The sequence below is a fragment of the Syngnathus scovelli genome, chromosome 4 (assembly GCF_024217435.2).
Source record: "Syngnathus scovelli strain Florida chromosome 4, RoL_Ssco_1.2, whole genome shotgun sequence".
NCBI lineage: Eukaryota > Metazoa > Chordata > Actinopteri > Syngnathiformes > Syngnathidae > Syngnathus > Syngnathus scovelli.
The window spans coordinates 5,511,922-5,535,119 of NC_090850.1; the positions used below are offsets into that span (position 1 = coordinate 5,511,922).

At 44.7% G+C, this 23,198-nt stretch overlaps 1 protein-coding gene across 3 annotated transcripts in view; it reads right to left on the reverse strand.

Moving 5' to 3' along the window:
- LOC125967792 (docking protein 4) overlaps positions 1 to 23,198 on the reverse strand; it is a 173,939-nt gene that overhangs the window by 132,665 nt on the left and 18,076 nt on the right. For all 3 annotated transcript variants that reach the window (XM_049719168.2, XM_049719167.2, XM_049719169.2), the window contains exons 2-3: positions 22,618 to 22,725; positions 3,473 to 3,587 (exon numbers count right to left, since the gene is read on the reverse strand). In XM_049719168.2, coding sequence (XP_049575125.1) covers positions 3,473 to 3,587; positions 22,618 to 22,725 — 223 coding nt within the window. The remainder of the gene's footprint in view (positions 1 to 3,472; positions 3,588 to 22,617; positions 22,726 to 23,198) is intronic.

Genomic DNA, 23,198 nt, shown 5'->3' on the forward strand with positions numbered 1-23,198 from the left:
CACAGAGATGCAGCGGTCAGGACAAGTTTTGTCATTTCCCACAAAATTGCCGGGAAAAGTAAGCCGTTTACGAACGGAGAGTTTATTAAGGAGTGCTTATTGGACTCTGTTGCACTGATCTGCTCGGAGAAAAAGGGCGCATTTGAGAATGTGTCACTCTCCCGACGTACCGTAACAAGGCGGGTTGAGGACACATTGATGTGTTTCTATAAATGTGTTGTAATTCACAGTTTGAGGAAAAGTTAAAGAAGTTAAGAATAAACTGTACCGATTAATGATTTTTTTATTTGAGCAATACACCACAATTTCACATAGCTTAATATAAAATAATAATAAATAAATATAAACAGAATAATTGTATTCTTCTAATTTCCAGTACCAGCTATTTAAAAAACATAATTTTGTGCATTTTACAATGGAAGAAAATTGAGCAGGTTTAAGTTATCGTTGGTCAGAGATGAGAATCTTCTGCAATTCCGCGGATTTATGTATTCTTTTTTCCGTCGGGAGAATCATTTTCGTGAATTGTGTATAACCGGGGGGCTGGCAGCAGTTTTACGACAACAGCAGCCTTTTTTCTCCAGCATTTTGGCGCTACTTTCGTCACATTATTTACCTACTCATTTGCTTAATTAGCAAAAGTTTTAGCCAGCATGGCGAATGTTTTAGAGAAAAAAGACGAGGATCGTGCCAGGGAAATAGACAAGTCGAACGGGATCAGGAACTGCTTCAGTTGGGCATGGCTCGAGAGCAGCCTCATCATACAACTCGGAACACAAAGACGCTCTTAAAGCAACGTGACAGTGAGCGCCCGGCGCGCTGTGGTTGCGCGATCGTACTAAATTAAGCTCCCTGCACACTGAGGTCCACTTCAATTCTGGAAAGTACATCAGGACTTTAAAATTATTTTCTAAATTTCAGCGACGGCTTTGTCACAATAATGCGATCAGCGCGGTGCAGTTGCACGGTCGGCGACGCGCTACGTTTGCGCGTTCGGCAGTGCGCTGCAGTTGCGCGATCGGACAAAATTAAGCTCCCTGCGCACTTAGGTCCACTTGAATTTTGGAAAGTACATCAGGAGTTTAAGAATATTTTCTAAATTTCAGCGACGGCTCTGTCACAACAATGCAAACAGCGCGGTGCAGTTGCGCGGTCAGCGAAGCGCTACGGTTGCGTGTTCGGCGGTGCGCTGCAGTTGCGCAATCGGACAAAAATGCGCAAATGAAAAAAATGCTTAGAGTCTTGGAACGGATTTTTTTTTCCCAGTATTTGTAATGGGTAAATTAGACTCGGAATTTGACCGATTCGCTTCTCGAACCGCCTTCTGGAACGGATTGTGGTCGAAAACCGAGGCTTGACTGTATTATATTCACCTTGATAGCCCACCAAGCAGGAATATTTTTTAAACAAAACTGTTGAAATTGAGTGATGAAATTAATGGTTTTGGGGTTGCTATACTGCCAAAATCCAGGAGTTTCGAGGCAGCTTTGCCCCCTGCGGCCCCCACTGGGGAGGCCTGCGGCCCCTGGTCCCCTACGGCAAGTGTGTGTGTGTGTGTGGGGGGGGGGGGGGGACAGGCCCCCCGTGGGACCCCAGACCCCGGCTACTTTTCAGTGTTTTTTTTAAATTTGCCGTTCTCATCCCTCGTTGATGAGGTCCTCTGACACAACTCCGATTATTCATGTGGCCCCTTGTAAAAAGTAATTGACCACCCCTCCTCTAAAGGAATATATACCAACATTTGGAGCAATACTACATTGTCCTAAACACATGTGATCATTCATTTTTCTTGTTAGGAGACCCACTTACATCGTGAATGACTGGTGTACCACTGTAAATGACATATGTACATGAACGTGAAACAGGAAGTGTATTGCCTGAAAACGGCATTCTAAATAAAGCACCCAACCTCAAATCAAAGCACGGCTGAATCACAAATATCATGGAGAATTCTTAACACATACTGTAAATATGTTTTTAGAACAGCTTTTATTATTATAACAATTTTTATAACAAGGTATAGGTGTACATACTGTAAATATGTTTTTAGAACTCTTTTATTATTATAAAAAAATCTATAACAAGGTACAACACTGTAAATATGTTTTTAGAACTCTTATTATTATAAAAAAAATAAAAAATCCATGCTCCTTCTCTCACCTATGGTCACAAGCTATGGGTCGTGATTGAAAGAACAAGATTCAAGCGGCCGAAATAAGTTTCCTCCGCAGGGTGTCCGGACTCTCCCTTGAGATAGAGTGAGAACCTCGGTCATCCGGGAGAGACTCGGAGTAGAACCGCTGCTCCCCCACATTGAGAGGAGCCAGATAGGCTGGCTCAGGCATCTCATCAGGATGCCTCCTGGACGCCTCCCTAGGAAGGTTTTCGGGGCATGTCCAGGAGACCCCGTGGACGAACCAGGATGCGCTGGTGAGACTATGTCTCTCAGCTGGCCTGGGAATGCTTTGCGATCCCCTGGGATGAGCTGGATGAAGTGGCTGGGGAGAGGGAAGTCTTGGAGTCCCTCCCAAAGCTGCTGCCCCCGCGACCCAACCCCGGATAAGCGGCAAAAGATGGATAGATGGACTATTGTCCAAATTTTGTGTAGACCATAGTAGAGACGAAGGTCTAAAGCGCTGCATTTTCTTTCCAAACCATTCGGTTCACCTCAGTTTTGCCGAATACTGTATTTCAAATGATTACACATACTTTACTTATGTATTGATCACTTGTGTGTGGCCTTGGGTAAATATTGGCCACTGGGATAAAATATTAAGTAAAAAGGATAGTGGAGTGCCTTTGTCAGACAACACAACTTTTTTTATTGTTCACGATGGTCGCGCTGTCAAACTACAAGATAAATACAATCGTGTCGTGATCAGGGGATGTTACACAACACTACACGTTGTACAACTAATATGCTTAATTGTTCTTTCTGTTTATTCTTTTAATGAAACAATATGGCTTGCAATGCATCTCAAAGTAATATAGCCCACTAGACTAATGTGCATTTTATTGTGTCCCCAAACGTTTTCACGGCATACCATTAAAAAAGGGACATGAACAATGAACAGAATAAAACAGTTAATATATAAAATATATTTGAGAATATCAAATAAAATGCCTGTATACTACGCAGATTTCTGATGGGGCAGCAGCTTCAAAAGCGAAGCTTTTATTTTATCCCAGACTTCCCTCTCCCCAACCACTTTGTCCAGCTCATCCTGGAGAAGCCAAGGTGTTCCCAGGCCAGCCAGGACACATCGTAGTCTCCCATAGCTTGTCCCCATAGGTGAGGGTAGGAACGTATGTCGACTGGTAAATCGAGAGCTTCGCCTTTTGGCTCAGTTCTTTCTTCACCACAACAGACAGCACATAGTCTGCCACATCAACATTAATATAACAAAAGGTTTCATGTAACCTTGTTAATCTTCATCATTCAAAAATCAACATGGATTTCTCTAATCATTACCTGAGTCACAAGTGAAAGTGCGTGAGGTGTCATCAGTAAATACAATGGCCACCGCTTGTTGCTTGGTATCCCGAGGCAGCCGTCTGACAGTCTGAACATTGCTGATTTCTGTCACCTAGGTAACAAAATAAAGGTAATACAAGGGCTTTGGATAAGGTAAATTAGACCGTAATAAGGAAGAAAAATGCAAAAAAAACGTTTGAGATTTTTTTCTTTAAGTTTTTTCTGTTTTGTTGTCAGTTTTGTGTTGTATGTACAGTAATTTCTGCACTATAAGGCACACTGGATTATAAGGCGCATATTCATTGATTCTTTTATTTTAGAATGTTTTTCATATATAGGGCGCACAAGATTAAAAGGCGCATAGAAAAGAAGCTACTGCATCAAACTGGGGTTGACTAGGGTTGCGTTATGAGTCCATTAGATAGAGCTGTGCTAAAGGGAATGTCAACCCAGTCAATGAGGTAAAACAAATTCTAACTCTTATTCCGTATGAAAGCGATACGGTTTGGCTCCTTACTTGGTCCAGCATCCCCACTCATTTTTAAGGGTCATAAACTTTCTTTAGTTCAAAAAAAAAAGTGAGTGTGTGCGTTGATGCATAATGCGTTGATTAGCTTGTTAGCTTTGGCGCCGGGTTTGTGCATGCACAGTCAAAGAGCTGTGGTAAGGGGGTGTGGTCAATGTCTATTGCACACGTGTGGTTCACTGTGATTGCCTCCTGACAGGCTTACCTGTATGTCAATCAAGTGATGGGCTGGATTCTAGGTCCAGCAACCCCATTCGTTTTTGATGGTAATAAACTTTCTTTAGTTTAAAAGAAAAAAGTGAGTGTGTGCGTTGATGCGTAATGTGTTGATTAGCTTGTTAGCTTTGGCGCCGGGTTTGTGTATGCGCAGCCAAACTTGCTGCGGTGAGGGGGTGTGGTCACAGTTATTGCGCATTACGTCATAAGGTGGTGGCGTGGATGGCCGTCTCGGTGACTCGCTCTCTGATACTTTGTGTTTTGTGTTTTTTGCATCTTCTGCTTCCCATCCCGGATCACTTTTAGCAGAGAAGAACTGTTAAACATCAGACAGTCTTCTCCTGGTACTTTCTCTCCGGTTTTCACTGATCCAGGCTGTTTGACGGAGATTTTAGTCGCAGCTGCTGGCTGACGAGGTAACAGACATGGAGAAAAAACTACCAAACTCACTGACCATTGTTTTGGGAGATTTTAACAGCGCGAACCTCACACACGAACTCCCCAAGTACAGAGAGCACATAACTTTTCCCACCAGAGGGACACAGACACTGGACCACTGCTACTCGTAATAAAAGATGCATACCGCTCTGTGCCCCGTCCAGCTTTAGGACTCTCTTGTTCATCTGATCCCAACCTACAGGCAGATATTAAAAACATCTAAGCTTGTGGTGAGGATTGTGAGGAAATGGACAGTGGAGTCAAAGCACGACCTCCAAGCCTTCTGCACGTACAACAATAAACCGTGGTTTACACCAAACCTCAGGATGCTGCAGGCCAAGGAGGAGGCCTACAGGAGTGGGGACCGTGACCTGTTCAGGCAGGCCAGGAACACACTGACCCGAGAGATCAGGAAAGCTAAGAGGAGCTATGGGAATAGCCTGGAGACACCTCTCTGCCAATCCTGATCCCTCAACAGTGTGGAAAGGCCTGCAGAGCATCACAGGCTTCAAGAAACTGTCCTGTGGAGAACACAAGGCTTGCAAAACAGCTAAACAGGTTTTACTGCAGGTTTGAACGGTCCACCCACACAACAGGACCTCCTGCATCACAATAAACATCCACACCACCCCCACCACCCCCCTGTTCACACCTCCGTCGTCGTTATCCCCGACTCGCTCACTTTCAGAAGTCGCGCCCGCACTTCAGATCCGCGAGGAAGAAGTGTGTCAGATGTTCCGGAGACAAAAGGCCGGGAAGGTACCAGGACCAGACGGTGTCCCACTCCTGCCTGAAAGTCTGTGCTGAACATCTGGCACCCATCTTTGCAAGGATCTTCAACCATTCCCTAGAGCTGTGTGAGGTGCCCTTGTGCTTCAAAAGCTCCACCACCAAGAAGCCCGCCTTCACAGGTTTGAATGATTATAGACCTGTCGCCCTGACACCTGTGGTCATGAAATCCTTTGAGAGGCTTGTGTTGAGCCACCTGAAGGACATGACTGGCCCCCTGCAGTTTGCCTACCGACAGGGCCGGACTGGGGGATTTTTTTCAGGCCAGGAGTCACAAGGCCGCTGTGAGTATACGTTCCCCCCTGTAATTTGGGCTAGGAATGAGCAAACCTGTTGAAATTTGCCACACTACCTGAACAGACCACCAGGAAGACAGAAAAGAAGCCAGTTGGAGTCCAGGACTCACCGTTCTCAAAATGTGAGGGGGGCACAAATTCTCACGGGTTGACATTTTTATAGAGTTCTGTTACAATTTGTATACCCCTTCCCCACCACCAGTCACTTTGCTTGGGACCAAAGGAGCCTTCAGAACTGATATTTCTTCCCATTCATTCATTCATTCATTCATTCATTCATTCATTCATTCATTCGTTCGTTCGTTCGTTCGTTCGTTCGTTCGTTCGTGCGTTCCTTCGTTCCTTCATTTGTTCCTTTGTTCGTTCCTTCGTTCGTTCATACATTCATTTAAATCAATTCACTTAAATCATTCTCGTTATGAAATATTTCATCCAAAAACGTGTGTGGCTCTTATTAAATGAACACGTTTGACATTGCTATAGTGTCTGCATTTAATTATAATGCACTGTCATTTTAAAGCAAATTAATAAATGCAACAATATTAAGTTGCTTTGAAAATACCTGAATAATGAAATTGGATGAATGATGATCACAATTAAGTATAAGGTCTCCTTTGTAATATATACTCCTTGTAGCATGTAATGCTCGCCAAAAAGTGGAGCTCCTTTGCATCAAGGTTTATGCAAAGAGCTCACGTAATTATATCGTTGCTTTTTGGTGAAGTGAATGAGTGTTCTGTCTGTACGATTGGTCTTTGAACGCACCTCGCTTCAACAGCAGAACGCGAATGAACTTAAAGAAATAAAATGAAAATAATCCTTTTTAAAAATTAAAACTGACTGACGCAAACGTGTGTTCTTCATGTTTTTATTGAAAACAACAAAGTGCTGACGCCGTTTGACGCCGTACGCCATCGGTTTTTCGCTTTCCAAACAAGGCGTGTGCGCTCCCGCGGTTCTCCCTATGGTCAGTCCGGGTGTGCCTACCGGGCAAACAGGTCAGTGGATGATGCGGCCAAATTTTAGACTGCACCACCTCCTGCGCCACTTAGACACTGTTGTAAATTTTGGCCTACATGTGTCTCTGTATGTTGTCCTAAAAGGCTAGGCGCAGTGGGATTGCACATGAGTTATTTGTGCTGGACAGGGAGGTTTAGTTTCAGTGATGTATAGGTACCTAGAATATAGAAGGCCCAGTTGTCCGTGACCAGAAAAGAACAGAGTAGATGGCCTTTTAGGGATGACAAAACAACAAGTATACTGGGACTCAAACTGCAGCTGTTATCCAAAGCGATGAGATCATGAGTCTCGCCAGGTATAAGAGATGTGATGCCTGGGAGATGAAAAAATGGAGCAGCTAACATCTTTGCTTTTGGGCCACTCGAATATTTGGAGAAACTTCACTCTAACATCGGTTGAATAAAATATTTTCCCAATCAGCCGTGTGTCACTGAAGTGTTCCTTCTCTGAGCCAGCCATCTTCCACCAAGTGTTTTTTTGGAGACAAGCTGAGCAACGAAGACAATTCACCTCATTTTTGGCGTCACAAACAGGATTCGTATTCTTCAAATCAGGCCCTCGCCCGCTCGGGTGCGAGAAGTCAGCGTCCAGCATGTCAAACAAGATACTGCTGACATCTGAGCGTCCACCAGAACAGATCGTGAAAACAACACGTCAAACGATGCGTCATGAACCTTCTGATCTTCCTTAAAGAACGTCATTTTCTCTTTTTATCTCTCGGAATATTGCTTAAACTGTTTTGCTGATATAGCCATATTGTTAGGGTTTTCCAGGTTATCTTTATCATAGGATTATGTTGGAATGTAGACTATAATGATTAACCAATCTTGTCTTGCTCTCACAATGCAGTAAAATGAAGTGGTTGCTTCCCATGCTTGAGTGACCAGCTGCAGAGGAAGCAATCAAAGTTGTTCTGTTTCCCACAACATCGTTAAACACCCCCTGCTCTGATCTTACCAGAGGCCGGGGGTTCACCAAACCTGTCCACTCTCATCCCCACTCTGCTTCTCCTAATAAATATGCCCTTACAGGAGGGAGAGAGTCAGACCTCCATTCGATCATCGCTGCACACACAGCGACGAATGGACTCTCCACCTGCAGGTGCCAAAAAGGACTTGCTTGTCTCCCGTGTGGTTCTTGCAAAATAAGTTGGACTGAGCAAATCTCTAACACATATCTGCACGCAACAATTTGTGCATTACTTTTTGTTTCTTTTCTTACGAGACGAAGCCCGCAATCCCCCCCCCCCCCCCACCCCCCCCCCCCCCCCCCCCGTCAGGGGCTAATCGTCTCACACTGTGGGTAGGGCATTCCAAATAAAAAGAGCGAGGAGTGTAAACAGATTTTTAGTGTAGTCAGATTGTCGAAAGCAATCTGTATCTCACTCCTCGCGAGAAAACTCAATATTCTGCCTCACTTGTGTTTGTCTGCTGATCATTTTCTTTTATACAGATATTCAGTTCGCACTTTGAACCTGACAGAAATTGGGGGCTCGGCCGGGATTCTCAACAGACCTATTTTGGTGGTCCATCTGACTTTTCGACGCAGGACAAGTCCTTGGCCAAGGCACATAAAGAAACCCTTTTCACGGGGCTGACTCGATCAGTCGGCTGGACACCAGAGTGGTTGACGAGAACATCCGAGGAAAAGAACCAGCAGACTGTGAGTACGAATATTGATTCTGTTAAAAGGAATGAATGTGCAGTGACAAGAGGTCACTTAAAACCTTGACAATTCTAGACCCTATCAAGTGCAATTAGAAACAGTTAAATTCCGCTGGGATGATGGAGTCCCCTGACTTATAAGTCAAGTAAATTCCATGGGAGGGCGGACTCCTCTGTTTTCTAAAAAAGTACAGGTAATTTGGAGCAGTTAAATTCCACTGAGGTGTCGTGGGGCCTCCTAACTTAACCTTCCTAATGTGTTAGCTTTCTGCTGCCATCTGTGGTGTTTTTCTTAACTCTTGTTTAGCTGGTTTGGCTCCCTTATCCATGAAAAGATAGGTTTTATATCTACTTCAAGAAAAAGGCAAAATACGTTTTTTCTTACACAATAGGAAGGTTAAAGAGTTTGTTAAAATCCACGGGAGGGTGGACTCCCCTGCTTGCCTGTGAGACGATAAAAGTGCGCATTGTGTGTGTGTGTGTGTGTGTGTGTGTGTGTGTGTGTGTGTGTGTGTGTGTGTGTGTGTATGGTTTGACTGAGAGTGATCTCATTTGAGCTCTCCTCTATATAAACACACAGGATTGTAAACAGTGGCTTTGTGTGGATGAAAGCAAGGACTCTCTGCTTCCTCCGGGAAGGTGAAAAGAGACTCACCACACATCGAACATTTAACCACTGTCCTGTGAATAAAGTTGGCTTTAGGTCACTGTAGGTGCCATTCGAATTGCCAACTCCGAAATTTAAAAAATAAACCATGGGAAAATCAAACAGCAAACAAAAGCCGCTACCCCGGCATGAATTAAAATGCAAAGATTGGAAATTGATGGAAGAGGTCGACCCCGAAAATGTAAAATATCTTGACAAATGGATAACCGATTACAAATTTGATGGTCAGCTGAAAACGAATTTGTTGAATAACCTAAAGCAATCAATTGATGCTAAATGTGGGGTAAAGAAGAATAAAGACGGATATTATCTAATAGTACAATGGGAATTGGAAGCTGAGAAGAGAAAATGTGGGCAGATGAGAGGAAAATTGAAAGATAAGGAAGGCGAAGAAAAGATAAAAAAGAACTTGCTGTTGCACAGGTGATGAGACAGGCTCGCTTGAAGGCCGAAGCTGACAATGCGATGAATGAGGATGAGAAAAATGATCAAATTATAAAGACGGAGATTGCAACACGCCAAAGCGAACCAATTTTTCTGTCTCTGTACCCCAAATTACCAAGCACAGATCATCCTCCTGAGTATAGTGATTCTGCTCGTGGTATGTTGACGCGGAGCCGTGCTAAGTTGGGTCCCTCGGCTGACGCATACCCGATGATTGAAGTGGCCAATCCTCATGATGATGGAGGACCCACAATTTTAGTATACAGAACATGGACCCAAGCTGATATAAAATCAGCAATTGAGGGCATAGCGTTGCCCACTGAAGATGTTGATCAATACTGTATCGACATGAAACAACTCATTGCTTCCTATAATTTGAGAGGCGATGAAGTACAACAGGCTTTCATGGCATCTTTAACCAAACATTGGGCAAGCGTTAAAGGCACCTGGAATGCCTTTGATTCCCGGGGCCGTCCATTGGAATGTAACGGGGTGCCATTGCAAACAGAAATTGACCAACTATTGGGCAGGATAAAAATAAAATTCGAACGTAGAGCAAATTGCACAGACATTGGCCGAACTAAACAAAAAGATGATGAGTTGTTTGAAGACTTTAGACACAGACCAGAAAGAGTGTTCATCTGATCTCTATGATCAACAACTCAAAAATGCTCTACATGCAAATTTGCGACCAGTATTATGTCGAAAACGAATAAATTCAACAATTTATTTCCCTATAAAATGGTGCCGTTTGGGTTTGAAGTACAAAGTCGCTTCAAAGGAGGAAAAGCATGATTTAAGATACGCGATTGATCAATGAGAACGCTATTCCTTGTGCCAGGGGTCTCATTTCCCTTCCTGACGACGGCGAATTCCATGATTGTGTCGATGCTGCTCAACAGATTGCAAAGGCTCTGCCTGATTTGGGAGATACGCCTCTGCCAGATGGTCATGTGGGTTTTGTTGATGGGTCTTCTAAGAAAAATGAATTTGGTGTGACCCTTACTGGGTATACCATTGTTACTGCCGACGAAGTCTTGGAGGCTGCTAAACTGCCATCCTATATGTCAGCACAGGCCGCTGAGCTCATTGCTTTGACTGGGGCCTGCAAATTGTTTGCAAACAAGTCCGTCACTATCTGGACTGATAGTCAGTATGCTTTTGCTACAGTGAACGTTTTTGCTCAGCAGTGGAGCAACCGTGGCATGATAACTTCTACAGGTAAGCCCGTTACCCATTCCACATTACTAACTCAACTTTTGAACGCTGTCCAGCTACCTTTAAAGGTGGCCGTTTGCAAAGGTGCTGCTCTCACTGCAAGATCTGATCCTGTTTCTCTTGGTAATGCTTTTGCTGACAAATCCGCTAAGGCCGCTGCAGAAGGCCTGCTCCATGTCCTCTCGTCTCTCACTGATCATGATTCGATGTCACACATCTCCCCTGATGTGTTGCTTGACATGCAGTCTCAGAGCCCCTCCCAGGAACGACTCTCTCGGGAAAAGCGGGGTGCAACTAAAAACACTGATGGTCTTTTTGTGTGACCTTTGGGCAAACCTGTCTTGCCTCGTAACTTGTTCAAATGGGCTGCTATTTCGAGTCATGGGGTCACCCATGTCTCGACGGGGGGTATGGTGAAACAAGTTGAAGCTATTTATACGACATACGGTTTTGCAGCTTTTTCACAAGGCAATTTAAGACCTCAGAGAGGAAAGTTCCCGACTCCATTGTATCCGTTTCAGACAATACATATGGTTTGTATCCAATTACATAAATGTGAAGGGAAAGAATATTGTTTTTTCTGCATTTATTTGTTTTCTGCATTTATCTTATTGTAAAAAGGTGATCTCCGCAGACCGAACCTAAGTACGGAAGGTGAGCAAAGTCTGGTAATAGTGCCTGATCCTGGTGCCAAGATCCAGGGTTGACACGAAAGCTAGCAGAAGCCAATTTCCAAGACACCAACCCGAAGTTCAGGGTGTTGACTCTGAGGAGATCCAAAACATGAGCATTAGAGAGTCATTCGTAAAGTGCTTTAATCGGGCTGTAGCCTGCGCAAAGTCTACCATGTGCTTTTGGTTGCTTTTGCTGGGTTGTGTTATTGTTATTTTTTTTTTTCGGGGGTTATTTTATTTGTATGGATAGAGTACCATGAGCCTTGAACATTCTTCTCTCAGGCAACTACCAACGCTGATTCTAATCAATATGGCTCATGGGGAAAAATTGCTAGACATAAGCGCAACACAAAATCCCCTTTTGATCATGTTGTTTGTACACCAGAAACCGTCCGCGTTCCAACTTGCGTGCCATGGCTTTTGTCTTGGACTTACAATAACTAATTAATGTTTACTGTGGCTCCTAATACATCTTCTTCTATTATTTTACCTATGAAAAGTTTGAACTGAAATGGTCACCCCACTACTGGGGATAAATAGCTCGGATATTGGTGGTATTTAACTAGTCACCCGGTTAGCACCGACTTGGGCACCCTTGTCACCACACAAACGCAAGATTTTTGGCTCTCTGGTTCCAGTGAAGAGGCTGTGTTCTTTGCTAAACGAGTAACTTTGAAGAATCAGGGCACAAGCCTCCTTTTGACTCTTACACTACCTGATGGTCAAATTCGTCCTCCAAATGCCACCTTGTTTAACACTTCCTGTTGGGGTTTTCAACTGTGGGCTTGGTCCTCTGGAATTGATCCTCACTTTCCTATTGCTATTTACAATAACAAAACAATGTCGATCGCAGACCGTCCCGTTACAAATAATTACACCTTGTCAGCAGGAGCAAAAATCACAAGTATGCTCCTCACTGATATAGACAGCTATTTTGTAGCCTCCACAGGAATAAGCAGTCAAACCAACAACTGGCTTCTTATGGCTGAGCAAGCCGCAAAAATGGCTAACACCAGTTGCATTGCATGTATGGGTCCAAGACCTCTTTTGAAAATCATACCTGCAAATATAGTTCCTAAGTGTGCTGTTGTTTTAATGTTAAACTCATCCATTTCACCCACTCATGATTGTTTTAAATGGGATAAGGTTTACCCTGTTGCCTCTATGACAAAATATAAACCCCTTTTTTCGTCCGATGTAGCTAAGGGTAATTTTACATGCTTTAGATTACCTGGTACTGGTGAGAAGCTCGGCGCCCTACCTACTCCATGGTGTGAGTCCATGACCAATGTCACCGCCCCTTTTTTGCCCATTGCTCGTAGTGATATTTGGTTTTGGTGTAATAGTAACAAACTTTATGATAGGTTGCCTTTAAACAGCTCTGGAATTTGCGCTTTGGTAACCCTATTGTTTCCTGTTCATTTGATACCAATGTCCTCTTATGATCTAACATCTTTTGCTAAGTCCGTAGTGCCCGAATACTGGCCGAGAACGAAGTGAAACGCCGAATGGCAGGGCACAGCTAATCCAACTTACATAGACGCCATTGGTGTTCCTAGAGGAGTACCGGATGAGTATAAGCTGGTGAATCAGATAGCAGCTTGTTTTGAATCCGCCCTGTGTTGGTGGTGTACTCTTAACAAAAATGTTGACAGGATTAACTACATCCACTACAACGTGCAGAGGCTTCGAAACTGGACCGAGGCGGGTTTCAAGGCGGTCCACTCGCAACTGGCCGCTACTTCCCTCATGGCTTTCCAGAATCGAATGGCCCTTGACATGCTACTCTCAAAAGAGGGCGGTGTCTGTGCCATGTTTGGTGAGCAATGTTGCACATTTATTCCAAATAATACTGCAGCCGACGGAAGCCTGTCCCGGGCCCTTGAGGGTCTGCGGACCTTGAATGGGAAGATGAAGGAACACAGTGGGGTGAACACGGAGGTTTGGACCGACTGGTTGAACATGTTCGGAAAGTACCGCACCCTGGTTTCCTCGGTCATGGTCTCCATTGCCGCTTTCTCTGCCATTTTGACCCTGTGTGGATGTTGTTGCATTCCTTGTCTCCGATCCTTAATTAACAGGCTAGTTACAACTGCTATCTCTCCACCAGCTGAGACTTTTCCGTTGCTCCAAAGGGATGACCATGCGTTCTCTAATGAGTACTTATTCATAATGTTACTGCTCAGTATGCTTGCTGCTTTGCCTTGCTTATTCTTATCTTGTGCAACAGAACAGAAGGATTACGGCTGGGTCAGGGGTGAGATGACGGTTGTGTCAAACAAGATACTGTTGACATCTGAGCGTCCACCAGAACAGATCGTGAAAACAAACGATGCGTCATGAACCTTCTGAACTTCCTTAAAGAACGCCATTTTCTCTTTTTATCTCTCGGAATATTGCTTAAACTGTTTTGCTGATATAGCCATATCTTCACGCAACACTTTGTGCATTACTTTTTGTTTCTTTTCTTACGAGACGAAGCACGCAATCTTTTTTCCCCTCACCGTCAGGGGCTAATCGTCTCACACTGTGGGTAGGGCATTCCAAATAAAAAGAGCGAGGAGTGTAAACAGATTTTTACTGTAGTCAGATTGTAGAAAGCAATTTGTATCTCACTCCTCGCGAGAAAACTCAACATTCTGCCTAACTTGTGTTTGTCTGCTGATCATTTTCTTTTATACAGCTATTCAGTTAGCACTTTGAACCTGACAAAGGGCATGGCCTTCCCGAAATGGCTTCCCCTTATCAATGTCATGGGAGACATGAATGATTAAGGGGGGAGTGGCCCCTAAATAGAAACAGCAAAAAAGTAAAATAAAAAGAGTAAAACTTAAAAACAACAAATAAAAATGGAACAGTAACATAAAACTTAATGGGGAATGTGCACAGCTGAGTGAGTGACATGTCTGGTGAGAATGATGAATGAGAAAGAAGAAATTGCCCGAGGGAGAGGCACGTGAAACAGGACAGGATGTCTGGGACATCGCTGATTGGCTGTCACGAGAGAAGAATAATCAAAAGTCCCATAATGGACTTTATTTTGGTAACAGATCCGGTGGAGGATGTAAATTTTAGCTGTGTGATTGAAGCGAAAACACAGATACGATTGAACACTGCTTGCGACAAGAGACGTGCGTCACTTAGCCCCCGGAGGGTAAATGTTAGGGTTTTCCAGGTTATCTTTATCGTAGGATTATGTTGGAATGTAGACTATAACGATTAACCAATCTTGTCTTGCTCTCACAATGCAGTAAAATGAAGTGGTTGCTTCCTCTGCTTGATTGACCAGCTGCAGATGAAGCAATCAAAGTTGTTCTGTTTCCCACAACAGTGTAAAACACCCCGTGCTCTGATCTTATCAGAGGCCGGGGGTTCACCAAACCTGTCCACTCTCACCCCCACTCTGTTCCTCCTAATAAATATGCCCTTGCAGGAAGGAGACTTTCAGATTTAATTCCTTGAGCGAGTGAACTCTCCACCTGCAGGTGTCTAAAAGGACTTGCTTGTCTCCCGTGTGGTTCTTGCAAAATAAGTTGGAGTGAGCAAATCTCTAACAGTAAATTCCTGGGACTAGTGGGGACATTGAGACCGCACCCAATGGCTGTACGGGCCAAGTGTGATTGTTGAGATGTTCAGTGGCAGCATTTGTCTATGTCAAGGTCGCATGAAAAAGGGAGGCTTGCTGCAGACCGCGTTTGGCAAATAGGAGAAGCGCGCAGCGTTGGCATCCGTAGCTGTATGAATGAATGCGGGAAAAATACCGGCCAGGTCTGGGACCTAGGAGTGCCGAAGAGAATGAAGCGCGCAAGCCACGTTATTTGGGCACTGATCGAAGCAACGAAGACTATTCACCACAACACCCCAGGAACGTATGCCAGGATCTTGTTTGTGGACTTCAGCTCGATGTTCAACACCATCGCTCCCGACATACTCCACCAGAAGCTCGTCCAGCTCGCGGTGCCTCCACCTGTCAGTGGCTCACCAGCTTCCTGACCAACAGGAGACAGCATGTGAGGCTGGGGACCATCACATCTGACACCCATACCACCAGCACAGTGAACGTGTTGCGTCTCCTGGCGTGAACAATTCAGTGAGTGAATGTGACGTATGTAAGCCAGAATGATGATTTACGATTTTCCAAGGAAAGAAAGAACCACAAAATGAAACATCACTTCATCCGTGCTTGTTTTCTCCAAGCTAACGCCTAACTTTATTGCATGAAGGGATGAGCCTGTATGCAATAGCGGGGGGATGATGCTTCTCCTTGGGAAATCTTTATTTTATAATACTTAGTCATTTTTAAACATGTGTATGCATATATACGCCTAAATGTTGTTATCCAATATATCTACTGCAATTTCACATTAGATTGCTGGTTTGAATTTTTATCTTATTATTTTACCCTTTTATTTTGAAACTTGTCTGGTGTTTGAGTGTCTTATTCATTGTTTCTATGTTCGCACATGAAAACATAAAAATTTGACATTTGGTTAAGTGCTTTATATAACAATATGTGTTTTACGTTATGTGTCATATGTGTTGGTGTCCCCCCCAAAATAACAAATGTCGGCATATTGTGTAACGAGGTCACCTAATGGCCCAATATCTTTGTTTCAGTATCTTTTTATTTATTTCCGTATTTTATTATTGTTTGTGCATTGTGCAATAAATCTATATAAAGAGCAATTCGTCAAATACACATTCTTGACATGTGATTGTACAAAAAAATGCATAATCCTTTCTCAGGTAATTTGAGCTCACACAAACGTGTGTCGGCTGGGATAGTGAACGTGAGTGAACGGATCACTTCCTGGAGTAATTCGTTATTTTTTCAGTTCATATGACTTCAACCAACATGCAATACCGTAACTTATCCCACACAGTTGGTTTCGGTAATGCGCATTGAAGCTGGTGCCACTTTGCTGTAAAACAAGACGAAGAAGAAAATGACGAACGCATCAGTGAGTGATTGATTTGCCTTCTCGTTCATTGCGAGAACGGATCAGTGAGGAACGAGTCAGTGAGTGAGTGATTTGCCTCTCCTGTTCATCACGAGAACGGATCAGTGAGTGAACTGCCTTACCGTGCATCAACGGATCAGTGAACGTGTTGCGTCTCCTGGCGTAAACAATTCAGTGAATGAACGTGAACTATGTAAGCCAGAATGTAGATTTACGATTTGCCAAGGAAATAAAGATCTACTCACTGTAACACCACTTTTTTTGTGCTCGTTTTCTCCAAGCTTAGGGCTAACTTTATTGCATGAAGGGATGCACGGGTATGCAACAGCGGAGAGATTATGCTCTTCTTTGGGTAATATTTATTTTATAATACTTACAGTAGTTTTTAAATAACATGTGTATGCATGTATACGCCTAAATATTGTTATCCAATATATCTACTGCAATTTCACATTAGAATGCTGGTTTGAAATTTACTTTTATTATTAGTATTTTGATAGACATTTATTTTAAAACGTGTCTGGTGTTTGAGTGTTTTATTCCTTGTTTTTATTTTTGCGCATGAAAACATAGTGGCCAAGCGTTACACGGCTTCGGCGGATGCAGAGGTAAAACCTTGGGTGCGGGAGGCTATGGGTTGTGATCGAACGAACAAGATCCCGGATACAAGCGGCTAAAATGAATTTCCTCCGCAGGGTGTCCGGGCTCTCCGTTAGTGATAGGGTGAGAAGTTCGGTCATCCAGAAGAGACTGCTCCTCCACGTTGATAGGAGCCAGATGAGGTGGCTCAGGCATCTCACCAGGATGCCTCCTGGACAACTGGATGCCCGGAACACCTCCCAGGTGTTCCGGGCATGTCTCACTGGCAGGAGATCCTGTGGACGACCCAGGACGCACTGGAGAGACTATGTATTTCCGCTGACCTGGGAACGCCTTGGGAGCCCCCGGGATGAGCTGGACGAAGTGGCTGGGGAGAGGAAAGTCTGGGAGTCCCTCCTAAAGCTGCTGCCCCACGACCCGAACCCGGATAAGCGGAAGAAGATGGATGGATGGATGGATGGATGGATGGATGGATGGATGGATGGATGGATGGATGGATGGATGGATGGATGGATGGATGGATGGATGGATGGAAAACATAAAAATCAGACATTTGGTTACTGCTTCATATGACAATATGTATGTGTTTTACGTTGTTATATGTGTTGGTGTCTCCCAAAATAACAAATGTCAGCATAACGTTTTCTGTTTTTTCCGTTCAACCTTTTATTCAAACACAAACACATTCGGTATAATAACACCATCAACTACAAACCAAAAAATACAAAATAAAACATCAATGTCGGCATAACGTGTTGGCTCGGATAGGAGCAATGCTGTCTGTCACTCACTCGTGAATCTTCGCGAACGACCAATCAGCAGCGAGCGTTACATGGAGGAGTCAGTGACGTATTTTCCCGTTCACGAACGAGTCAGTGCCTGTCCTACAGGCTGGGATCTTCGCGAACGACCAATCAGCAGCGAGCGTTACATGGAGGAGTCAGTGACGTATTTTCCCGTTCACGAACGAGTCAGTGCCTGTCCTACAGGCTGGGATCCCGGGATGGTAAGGCGAATGCCCTATCTCGCATGGCACAGGGGGGCTGCCCAGTCTGCATTCGGTACAAGACGCCTAATAGCCCGCCAGCGGGCTTCTTCCAGCCACTGCCGGTTCCGCAGCGGATGTGTTCTCACCTAGGTTGACTTCGTTACCGGTCTGCCACCGTCAGAGGGGAACACTATCATCCTCACGGTGGTGGATTGGTTCAGCAAAATGGTACATTTTGCCCCCAATTTTGTACCGTCTGCCAAACAGACCGCCCAAGTACTGTTGCGCATAGTGTTTCAGTATCACAGGCTGCCACGAGATATTGTGTCCAACTGGAGACTTCTGGAAGGAGTTTCCCTGCCGCCTGGGAGCCTCGGCCAGCCTCACGTCGGGTTCCACCCTCAGTCCAACGGACAAGCAGAGAGACTGAACCAGGAGCTGGGTAAGGCCCATCGGTGCATGGCGGCTCTCAATCCTCGCCTGTGGATCCGACAGCTTCCTTGGGTGGAATATGCCTAAAATCCCCTGCCAAGCTCCACCACTGGTCTGTTGCCTTTCGACTGCGTGTTCAGGTACCAGCTACCACTGTTTGAGCAGCAGGAGAAGAGTGTCTACTGCCTGTCAGCTTCCCCTTGTGTTCGCCAGTGTCATTGGACCTGGGCAGGAGCCTGCGCCAGCCTCCTCCGCCTACTCCCACAATGCCGATCATTGCCGCTTTCCTAACCCACAGTACAGGGTCGGGCAGCAAGTGTCGCTGTCAACGAGGGATTTGGCATTCAAGGTGGATTCCTGCAAGTTGGTTCCCAAGTTCGTCAGGCCATTCCCAGTTGTCAAGGTAATCAGTTCCTCTGCTGTTTGACTCCGTCTTCCCAGCTCCATGAAGGTCTATCCCACGTTCCACGTCTCGCGGGTCAAACCAGTCCACGAAAGCACGACGGTCCCTGCCCCCATTCCACCTTCCCCCGGGTTATCGATGGGGGTCCTGTCTACGCAGTCCGTCGCCTGCTCCGGTCCAGTCGGTGGGGCAGGGGCCTCCAGTGCTTCGTGGGCTGGGAGGGATATGACGAGTATGACGCCGACTTTCATCGCCTTTATCTGGATCAGCCAGCCTTGCAGAGGCGTCGCCCGAGAGCATCCTGCAACGTTCCGGGGCATTCGCTCGACCCACATGTCGACCCGAGGCCTCAGTCGCCTCCCGCATCGGCTTCTGTCCCCCGGCCGGTGCCTTCCCTGGTGCCCCCTGAAAACGGGTCTGGGGCGTTGAGGCCGCCCGACTCCACATCCTAGGACAAGGCGATGTCGGTGGTGTCTCCGGACGATTATGCCATGAACATGGAGGGCTCCGAGGAGTACTGAGTCAACCTCTGCTCCGCTCCCGCGCCAGTGATCCAATTCCCCTTTCCCTCCATTACAATAAACTGTGACGCATTTGGTTGTTCTGTCTGTCAAGAACAGAAAATGGACAACAAAATGGATGAAAAATTACCGCTCGTGGAGGTTATCGACCCATTACCTTTTAAATGTGAATTCAAAAATACTTTTAAAGATTCATGCCCATCGTCTTTGACAGGTTCTTGCAAGTATATATATTTTTGGGTGAAAGAGGGTTTATGCCAGAAAGCCATTCATTTCAGAACATAAGGAGGCTGTTAACTATAGTCCGGTCCCCTTGTTCAAATCCTCGAGAATTGATTGTTTCACTTGAAGTGAACAGTGTGGAGTGGCGCTTTCTCTTTTTTGGTATTAAAAGAAATCGGTTTCTGATTTCATATCATGGATTACTTTATGCTTCCCCTATAGCTAGCCTCTGTCTTTGCCGAGTCTGATCTGCCCTATTCCCCCTTTTTAGGGGTACCAGACAAAGCTGTCATCTGTCCCCCATCCTGTTCACCATAGCGATTGAATCCTTGGCCATTTAGCTCCGTTAAGAGGATGGGTTTGAGGGCATCACTCGAGCTGGCAAGATTCATAAATTGTTGTCATATACAAATCAATGAGGAAATTAGACAATTTTCTAGTAATTTGTATGAATCCAAATTTTCAACGGAGGATTGCCAGGTGTTTTTGAGAGAACTAAGAAAAGTAGAAAAATTGATAGTTTTATGCAGCATATGGAGGCTAACCTTAAAATTGAAGAACTGGATGTAACGATTAAAAGGATTGATGGAATAACTGTGGAATTCTGACTTTTCTTTTAGGAAAATATTGGATTTATTCTTTACAATGCTCTTGTCGACTGTATCTAAGCGGGACACCTGTCAACTTCTATGAAACAGGGAATTATTACATTAATCTCAAATCCCAAAAAAGACAAGAGTTTTACTTAAAAAATAGAGACCTATAACTTTGCTATGTAATGACAACACATTGCTAGCACATTAGCACAGGATAATCAATGGTGAACAAACCTCTCAATACATCTCAGTCTTTTCTGAAGCATCTGGATTATCTCTTTACATTGAAAAACGTGAACTACTCCGTCTTCATTCAAACTCTGGCACAGCTATTGCTTCAATCAAAGTTAAAGCTGAGATTAAATACTTAGAATTAACAATATCAAAAGATGTCATTCCCAAAAAAACACATGTGCATTGCTACCCGTATATTGTACATGAGAAACTCACTTAGCCGCTGCTTAATTAGAGACTTTACAATTTTGGGCAGAATCATGCTATCCTAGAAGGAAGGTATTTCCAAACTGATCTACCCCTGTCACTCTATGTACATATCATCCATCCATCCATCCATCCATCCATCCATCCATCCATCCATCCATCCATCCATCCATCCATCCATCCATCCATCCATCCATCCATCCATCCAACCAGTCAGCCATCCATCCATCCATCCATCCATCCATCCATCCATCCATCCATCCATCCATCCATCCATCCATCCATCCATTTATTTTCTGTACCGCCTGTCCCCACGGGGGTCGCCGGCGTGCTGGAGCCTATCGGGCAGTAGGCAGTGGACATGAACCAGTTGCCAGCCGATCGCAGGGCACACAGTGACGAGCAACTGTCCGTACTCGCACTCACACCCATTGGCAATTTGGAGTGCTGAATCAGCCTTGTTTTTGGATGTGGGAGGAAACTGGAGTGCCCAGAGAAAACCCATGCAGACACAGGGAGAACATGCAAACTCTACATAGGGAGGGCAGGAGGTGGAATTAAACCCACACCCTCTGAGCTGTAAAGAGGATGTGCTAACCCAGACATGGGCAAACTACGGCCCGCGGGCCACATCCGGCCCACGGGGCCGTTTAATCCGGCCCGCCAAACCTGAATATTATTATTAAACTTTTTTTTGGTCATTTTCCCTGCAATTACCATGTTTGCCCAATAGATGGGGAAGCGCCCGCCCGCGCATTTACTCCCGGAAGCCGTGTCAAAAAGTCATAAGTGCGTGTACGTACTAAGTAGTATGGACCCGGCGCACTCCGCGCTCTATTTCAATCAGTGCCGAATTTCGAGTGTGGGCTGTGACGTCAGCATTCTCGTAATTTGCGCGCTGAGCTTTCAGATAAAGTTTTACGCTAATGCCACCTACAAACCTTCCCCTGGAATCCTTCTATTAAAATGAGTGGCCCGAGGAAAAGAACGGTGGACACTGAGTGCCGAATGTTTAAAAAAAGAGTGGACAATTTGGCTCGACCTACGTGTGTGAGCAGACGTTCAGCCACATGAACGTCAACAAAGCCCATCACAGATCTAGGTTAACGGACCGACGCCTCGGCTCTATCCTAAGAATTACCACAACAAATTTTACTCCAGACCATGATGCACTTGCAAAAAAGGGAGACCAACAATACTATTGATTTCTTTATTACTTTATTTAGATGTATTCTTTCACTGATTCTTCAAGATGATGTATTTGGTCAGAATGTTTGCCGTTTGATGTGATTCCGCCTCATTAGATAAACATATTTCATAAATCTGACCTGCAGGCGCTGAAGTGATGGAAACTATTATTCAAAATAACAGTGTCGTATATAATGAGAATCACTGATAGTAGTTTTTTGGTGAATTTTTTTTTTAATGCTGTTAATAAATGCATTTGTTTTCAAAAAGCTTTTTTTTAAATAACCATGCTTTGCTACCTACTAAAAGTACAAACCTTTTATGCAATGACCTTTACATGTCATTTCTATTACTTCACACAAACACTACATCCATCTGCTCCTGGTTCAGCCCCCCGGTCTAAATTTAGAACCAAATTCGGCCCACCAGTCAAAAAGTTTGCCCACCCCTGTGCTAACCAGTGCTCCACCATATACGTATCCTCGAGAAATATTAGTAAAGCTAACGCCGTCATCTTCTAGTTATTGTGGTGAAATATAACGCACTATTTTAAAAGCTCTCAACTCATATAAAAATGGTGGCATGAAAGCTCCGGAATTTGAATCTATAATTGGCATGTTTCCAGTTATTTGGATAAAATCTTGTCTGTCGCAGCCCAACTCCATGTTGTTCTACATTCCAAGGTCTTTGTTTAGGAAGATTGGAGGTCTAAATTTTGTATTGAAATGGTATTTTGATGTCAATAGAATCCATATCAAGTTGTCCAACTTTCATAAACAAATCTTTTTCTACTCGAAAATGATATATGTCACACACAAAAACACACACACACACAAACCTTAGAGCAGGATCTGGTGTGGGCAGACTTCTCATCAGGGTACTTCTCAAGTCGACAAGGTCCTTTACTAGATGACTTTTTGAAAACTAACCAACAACGACGATAAATCTGCAACAAGCACAAGAGAAATATTTTCATGTTAATTATTGAAATAAAGAACAGTCAGCACATTTAATAACAACTGATGTGCTCCAGGTTTTCAAGATGGCGGCGCGTGCACACGCAGCGACCTCTCTCTGTCCCGCCCGTACGGTGTTTTGTTCGTTTAATGATTGTTTGTCTAACAGTTTTATGTGTTCGTCTCGTCGTGATACGTCGTGCTACAGGTACAGCAGGCAGGTTCTGCTCAACATCGGCGAAAGTGGGTTTTGTGGCGTTCTGGACTTTGTTGCGGAGACATTAAAGGTGCTCCGTCCTGGTGCGTCGCCGGTCTCGCCTGCTATTTCTCCCCCGGTTGGAATGCGTCGGAGGCAGTGTGCGAGGAGGCAGAAGAGGGGCAAGCGCGGAGGCGTCCGGGCCAGGCTGGCGGCCAACCGAGCTCGCCCGGCCGGCCGTGCCTTCCCTTCTGCTGGTGAATGTTC